At 38.2% G+C, this 7,185-nt stretch overlaps 2 protein-coding genes across 2 annotated transcripts; both read right to left on the reverse strand.

Moving 5' to 3' along the window:
• Window positions 1–1,978: 1,978 nt before the first annotated feature.
• Window positions 1,979–3,327, reverse strand: LOC118062467 (uncharacterized). The gene is made up of 2 exons (XM_073411160.1): window positions 3,310–3,327; window positions 1,979–3,212 (listed from the first exon to the last, which is right to left on the reverse strand). The coding sequence occupies exon 2, from the start codon at window positions 3,094–3,096 to the stop codon at window positions 2,317–2,319; it is 780 nt and encodes a 259-aa protein (XP_073267261.1). The 5' UTR covers window positions 3,097–3,212; window positions 3,310–3,327; the 3' UTR covers window positions 1,979–2,316.
• Window positions 3,328–4,219: 892 nt separating this feature from the next.
• Window positions 4,220–7,051, reverse strand: LOC118062475 (outer envelope pore protein 16-2, chloroplastic). Its single transcript, XM_035076239.2, has 7 exons — window positions 6,436–7,051; window positions 6,265–6,316; window positions 6,057–6,140; window positions 5,676–5,707; window positions 5,320–5,353; window positions 4,970–5,037; window positions 4,220–4,640 (listed from the first exon to the last, which is right to left on the reverse strand). Exons 1-7 carry the CDS (start codon window positions 6,559–6,561, stop codon window positions 4,497–4,499), a joined length of 540 nt encoding a protein of 179 aa, XP_034932130.1. The 5' UTR covers window positions 6,562–7,051; the 3' UTR covers window positions 4,220–4,496.
• Window positions 7,052–7,185: the final 134 nt, after the last annotated feature.

Consider the following 7,185-nt stretch of genomic DNA (forward strand, 5'->3'; position numbering starts at 1 on the left):
TCTTGCAAGAGAATTGAGTACCTTTTAGCAGCTGAATAAATAGGATATCCAATGTTGACAGATACCACAGTGCAAATAGAAGACACAGAGAATCCTTCCAGCTCCTGAAGCTTTCAAAAGTGGATGTGCAAGTGGGGACAGATGGAAAGCGGATCGGAGATTTGTATTCACTAGAAATGAGAAATCCTCAGCCGTGTAATCTAAAGTTTGTTTGTACACATTGGTTCCAGCATTGTTTATCTGCAAATTAATAGAAAGTTAGTCTTAGTGGCCGACACTCATGACCTGATTTTTTTTTTTTTTGAAGTATGAAGACAAGTACATCATAATCATGAAGAAATTAAACTTTATTTATACGCATGGACTGATGTTGATACTTACAAGGATGTTGAGTTTTCCACAAAACAGGGAGGAATCCTCGTTTATCAGCTTCCCTCGGTCAGCTTGAGAGGATACATCGCAGACTGATCCTCTAACTTTAAGACCCTTCTCCTTCCATTGATGGATGCATGCATCAAGTTGGCTTGGCTCCTCGCACATGTATGAACAACTGCTCATAGTGCTGCCATTTCTTCCACGACAGCATTCCTGATTAAATTTAATTCATAATAAAGAACCAAAAAATCACAGAAAAATATATGTTTTATTACGGTTAAAGAATAATTAATTATTATTCAAGTGAATATAATTAACGATAAAAAAATATACTTAATTAATTACTAGCCAGGTATAGATATAATGCTTCCATTGCTTTATACACACACACACACACACACACATGATATATATACATGAAATTGCAGGAGAGACTGTCTAAGGGAAAATTAATTAAAGAACTCAAAATAGGCATCGGCGGATAATTAATATAAGATTGGGCATGGATATGCAAAATAATATTAAATCCCATAGAAATAGAGAAATGTGCACCATTAACATAGTGAAGGCTGAAGCAGTGGAAAAACTTTAGTAAAAAAGCTAAGGAGTCCAGATAATCATAATTAGTCACAAATTATCTGCTCCTGGATAGCTTAGCACTAGGTTTGTCAATCATGGCAGGTTCTTGAAGTGGAGATATGAAGATAGATAGCAACAAAAAGAAAAGGCTTACCGTTCAGGGTAGAACTGGTACACACTCATTGTAAAAAGATGTTTCTTTTGCAACCTCTTCCTGCAATTTCACACAAATGATCCCATCTCCTTTGCTCCTCCTGTTCTACATATCAATACTCCTGCCAGAAGGGATGGGGGGGGTATCAAGAGAGCACTATGGAAAATGTGATAAATTAGCCCAACCTCTTTTAAAGCGTTGTTTTTATTACGTTATAAGTTAACTGGACAGTCCAAATTCAGGTAAGAGCTAGAGGCATGGTAGGCGTTTCTTCCATGTTCTAAAGAGGACATAATTGTGCCGCTATAGGAAATGTGCAGAAAGAATTATGCAGGACGTGCACTTGGCATCTTAATCCTTTAACATGTTCAGCACTTCAGCCCAGCTAGGTTAAAACTTGGATGCTCGTGTCCCTTTACTGGCAAAGCGAAATGTAGCTTGTTCTCGAGATTAACTCATGAACTGAATGCATATGATTTAATCGGATGTCAACAGAGTCCACTCAATTTCTTGAGAGAACCACATCTCAATAACAAGAATCATACGTAACTGCCTCAAATGGCTATCCCATTTTGTTCTTAAATCTATTAGCAGAATTGAGGGCCTATCACCTGCCAAAGTTCCCAATAGGCATGGCAAGAACATCTGGCTTCAGGTCTGGTTAGCAGGTCAAATTTGAATCTACTAAACCACAAGAATGGACAGCCAGCAAGGTAATTCAGAAAAGGGAATAATAACATACACAATTTAGCACTGAAAGTTCAAATGGTTTTGATACTTCAATACTAACGATACTTTTTCTACAGAACAAGTAACCTGAACCATTACTTGGCTAAAACAACAAGTAAAAGTGCATTCCACAAACAACCATTTGAAAGAAGAGCAGATGGCATGCCATTTTCACATATCATATTCATGACTACCTTACAAAACCAAGTTTAGGAACCACAAAAACTGTTACAAGTTTAGTGATGCAATTACGTTGGTCGTAATTGCATCACAAAGCAACTACCACGGCCAAAAAAATATGCAAAAACACACAAAGAAAACACCTCAGCTAACTTATTTTACTTAACCTACCACAGTGGCCCCTGATCACAGTATGAGCTCCAAAGCTACAGCTGAGTCCAATATGAGGGAAGCTCATGATCCTAGAGCCAGACACACAAGACAAGACAAATGGCTCCTTTGTTCTTGATTAATTCACTTCATCTCCTCCTGCCATGCCTCCTCTTCTTCCTGCTGCTCTTGTCATCAGAATCAGATTCTGAACCCGAATCCGAATCAGAAGACTCATCAGAGGACGAGCTATACCTCCTGCGCCTCTCTTTCTTCTTCTGCTTTCTTTTCTTCCTTCTCCGCCGCCTCTCTTCCTCCGAAGAAGATGAACTGTACCCCGAACTACTTTCCTCATCCGAAGACTCCGACCCTGTCACAGACGACGACCCACTATCTGTCTCGAAAACAGAAGCCTCGCTGTCACTCCCAGCATCCGAATCTGACCTGTGCTTTCTCTTACTCTTCTTCTCCCTCTTTCGCCCCTCCTCATCCTCCCCTTCTGGATTCTCCAAATCACAAGAAGTCGAAACCTTCATCCTCAACTTTGGATTCTTAAGTTGTTGAGTCCTTGATGGCCTCGACATATAAACCCTCTCATTCTTACACTCGTAAGTCCAATGTCCACTTTGAAAGCACTTCTGGCACTGTCCATTACCACCAAAAGCTTTCGACATAGAATTAAGATCTTTTCGCTCACCTAATCTCACTGCTTTTTCCGTACTCATTAAATACATCTGCCTCTTTGCTTCTCGTTTCTCTTGCCATCGACTCGGCCCTTCTTCTTTTTGCCCATAAGCGTTCACATTACGAGCAGCAGCTGCTGCTGCCCGTTCTGCTTGGGCTCTACTTAAACCTTTCGCCGCACTCAAGGCTGCGGCCTTTATCCTATCCGCTGCAACCTGAGATTTCTCTTCTTTCTTACTTGACATACTTACAAAACCCTTTTACAGTAATACCAAATCTTTAGATCACCTGAAATAGAAGCTCGGAAATTTTGTTTCCGTGAAATCGATCTCAAAAAAACCTAGTTTATTCGTGAATTACCCTGCAATAGATAATAGAAAAATGAAATTAAGACTCTAAAACCCTAATTTCGAGCGCTAAGAGCCCTAATTTTTAGAGAGAGCAAGAGATGTGCATACGATGAAGATCGCGTTATAATTTGCTGGGACCTGACGGTCCTGATCGATTTTAGACGAGAAGAGATGATGAAGACTGTATATATAGAAGTCCAAGGCGGTCGAGATCTGAACGGGCCATATTCATCAGCCCAAGAAATAGACCTAATATCGGCCTGGATCTGTTTTAGTTTTTTTTTTTAAGTCGTCAAATGCTTTTTGTGGTCACCTTCTGGACGTCAAGACAAGATTAAAAAAGGGCATCCCTAATAACATGTTAAAATGATAAAAATTAAATTAGAACTTAATTAAACTTTAAAAGATAAAGAAAGTACAGTAGTCAGGTTATCTTATAGTTTCTATTTAAAAATACATCAAACTCTAATTAGAGTATATCTGTTTTTTAGTTAAAAAAAATATTTTTAAAATTAATTTTTTTTATTTTATATATTGATATAAAAATAAATTTTTAAAAAATATTTATTATTTTGATTTATTTTAAAACAAAAAATGCTTTGAAAAAAAAAATGAAAGTAATGAAGCAATTTGAAATCGGTATAACCTTAATTTCATCTTTGTCACCTAATTCTCAGTTTCATCTCAATTCAATTAAAAATCGATGAACAATTGCCACTCAATAAAACACTAAGATAAAAACACAATAATTTTGACTCCTGAAGGAACAATTACATCTATCGTCTCATTTTGAAAAAATGTCTAACCTGGGCTCGGAAAATCACAGGATGACGCTCCAAACTCCTATTATGAAGCTCACGGTGAGCACTCCAGTTTGTGGCATCGCCACATCAAATGTGACCGCAGCAACAGACAGGATCTTGCCAAGTACCAGCTCTCTAATCTTCAGTTCTAGTTGTCTGTCTCGCTACTTGGGACCTCTTTGTTTTAGAAATAGCTCAAAGAATAAAAATATTGAAGCATTTTCTCATTATCCAAGCCTATCTCAATGTTGGGCATTTGACCCCAATCAAAACATAAAATGAACTAAATAATTAAGCTTTGTTATTACATGAAATGAAAGGCAGGCCAAAACCTCCATCTAGGGATCACAGATTATGATAGAACATCAAGTTCAAAAAGAAATCTTAATAAAAACATTCTCAAGACTGCAGCAAAACGTCACTAACTAGATTGAAAAATGGAAGCCAAGGTTTGATAAATCGAGACACCAGTAGTCTCTTATAAATTTCTACTTAGAATATCCCTGTAAGAAGATTTGCTGCAGTTGAGATCGCAGCTCCTGTGATAGCACATTGCACAATCTGCTCATGGGATATATCTGCTGTTGTAAGTGCCAGTGCCACACCTGTTATTGCTCCAGCCACTGCTGTGTTTTTCTGCACCAATTTCAAGGGAGATTCTTAGTGTTGAATACCAGAAGTAATCTAGAGAGAGAACTGCCATAAAGATACTGATAGTGATCGCGATTTTGCACTACAGTGGTCCTTCTAATCAAGAACCATAATGCTACTTCCTACTTCAGAAAAGGGAAAACAGAGGCATAACGCTGCAAAAACAGAAACACACTGCCTCGTAATGATGCTTTACAGTCTCTGGTGTAAATAATAGCATGTGAGATGGAAATCATCAAGCTTTTTTTACAGCAATTATCCTCAATGTCAAAAGATAGAAGATAGATTTACTTATCCCTGAAAGGCCTTATTACCCAATCATGAACTCCACGAGCCTCGCTTAGTCCATATGTGAGACCTGAATAAACTCCTCCGGCCAGTCCTGCAGCATCAGTAAAACAATTTTCTTAGCCATTTTAATGCACTTTTTTTTTCACTGCCCTCGGAAAATCTCACTCGCTACACTGGGTAAATGCCGTTTTTAACTGCATTGCAAAATATAATTATACTAAAGAGTTTACACAAAATAATGAACTGAAATGACTGCTACAAAATAGTGACCTAAACACTAGCTCTAGATGCAAAATCATCCCACGCCCCAACCCCCGACCAAAAAATATTAAGAAATTAAACAAAATGATTCAGTTATCAAATGTATTCTCACCCCATTGTAAAGATTCTTTTCCAGTGTTCCTCACCTATCAAACAAAATGACAACGCAATGTTAGAGACATGGCGGCACTCGAAAAACTTGTCATAGTTGCCTCAGAAAATAAGCCCCTCGGCAAATTTACAGATGGGAAAATTGAAGTTTCAATTTCCTAAAGATGTAGAATAGAGAAATAGTTCGTTTAAACTATATGACTTAGCATCATAAAAATCAGATCGAACTGCATCAACAGAAGGAAGTAATTAATTAAAGGCAAGCATTTTGGTGACAGCGGCCACAGGTCAATGTCCCTAATCTGAAACCATGTTAAGGTCTGAATACGAGAACAAAAGGTAGGATTTGAAACTCACCAAGGCTTCGAGAGATTTTCTGTTGGTTTCACCTGTGAAGCACAAGAAATTATATTAACACCGTAACTCATGATATGACAATCTAGAATTATAGTATCTGTTTCAGCCAATAATCACCAGACAGAATAACTGGAAATTTGTTCATGTCCCACCTGCTGACTATCCTAATAGTAGAGGAAAATCGCAGCTTTATATCCTGTAGAACTGTGTAACACTAAATAGAACACTTGGATCGTAACATATCCATTTCAAGGTTTCAAACACGTCATGCAATATGATTTCTTCGTGAACCAAATTCATAATCACCGTTAATACCATTATCTAGGTAAACTTCATTGCCACATTTAACAGATCAAAGATCTGAGAGAACAGGCCGCGTACCTCTGAGGTCAGGGGCACGATGGCGCTTCTTGCCATCAACAGAAATCTCCGGTGGCACACCACCACTTGACTCAAGTCCAGCACCTAATAATAATTAACATCCACGTCCACATACATGCAATGAATCAAACAACAGTAATTCCAACACAAAAGTGAATAGACAAATAAATAAAGCAATAATCAAAATTAAATGTGCTCATCTCGTTACCTTCAATGGCTGTGAAATAAGCCTCCCGTGACACCGCTTGAATTGCTCCCATCTATATATGACCAACATGGAATTGTTAATTTTATCTAAAGTTTGGCATGTAAAACAAATACCACTACATGCATTTACAAACACTAATTACTAGCAATTAATCAAGAAATGCAAGTTTACCCCAGCGGCTTTGACAAAGCTCTCAGCAATACGGTTAAGGAGAGGGTGGCCAAAGTCGAAGAAACAACATTTATCAAAGCGACGGATTTCACCCATTAATGACCTTGTTTCCAAGTTGTGGCTCATCTTTCTTTTCACTTCTTGGTACGTGCCGAGATTCTACTAGGAGTGACGATGATAAGGGAAGAAAAGCAATGAATGAATCGATGGAGATCACACATGAATATTGACCAGTGGTGCAAGCAACTACGGATATGGAAGCTACCGAAATGCAAGAGTGACCTCAAAGGGACACGTGTTGGTGAGAGAAGGTTAACGTGTCTGCTTCCACTAACCGAGAATCCTTACTTCGTGGCGATTCCTGGGATTTATTGTTTTGCGGTTCATGTGTCCTTAAATTAACAAAAGCATCGTGCGGAACTGTTATGTTTTTTCTTTTGCTTTTTTTTATTATTATTTTTGATGAATGAGATCTCGGTTTTACTAACTTTATAGAATAAAGAGTTAGATAGCCAGACAGAGAATGACTCGGGAGAATTACAGAATTAATCACACTCAGCAGAAGGAGATATATTAATCACACTCTTTGATTGCCAGAAAGTTAACCCTTCAATCACAAGAACACCAGCAGCCAGCTTTTTGTCAGTCTAGGCACCAGAAGCAAAAGAAATCCTTAAAACCCCGGAGAAATTTTATAGAGATCTTGAAAAGCAGCACCTGAGACATCCACGCTTGGATGTCATTCACCTG

This window comes from Populus alba, chromosome 8 (genome assembly GCF_005239225.2).
Source record: "Populus alba chromosome 8, ASM523922v2, whole genome shotgun sequence".
Lineage (NCBI taxonomy): Eukaryota > Viridiplantae > Streptophyta > Magnoliopsida > Malpighiales > Salicaceae > Populus > Populus alba.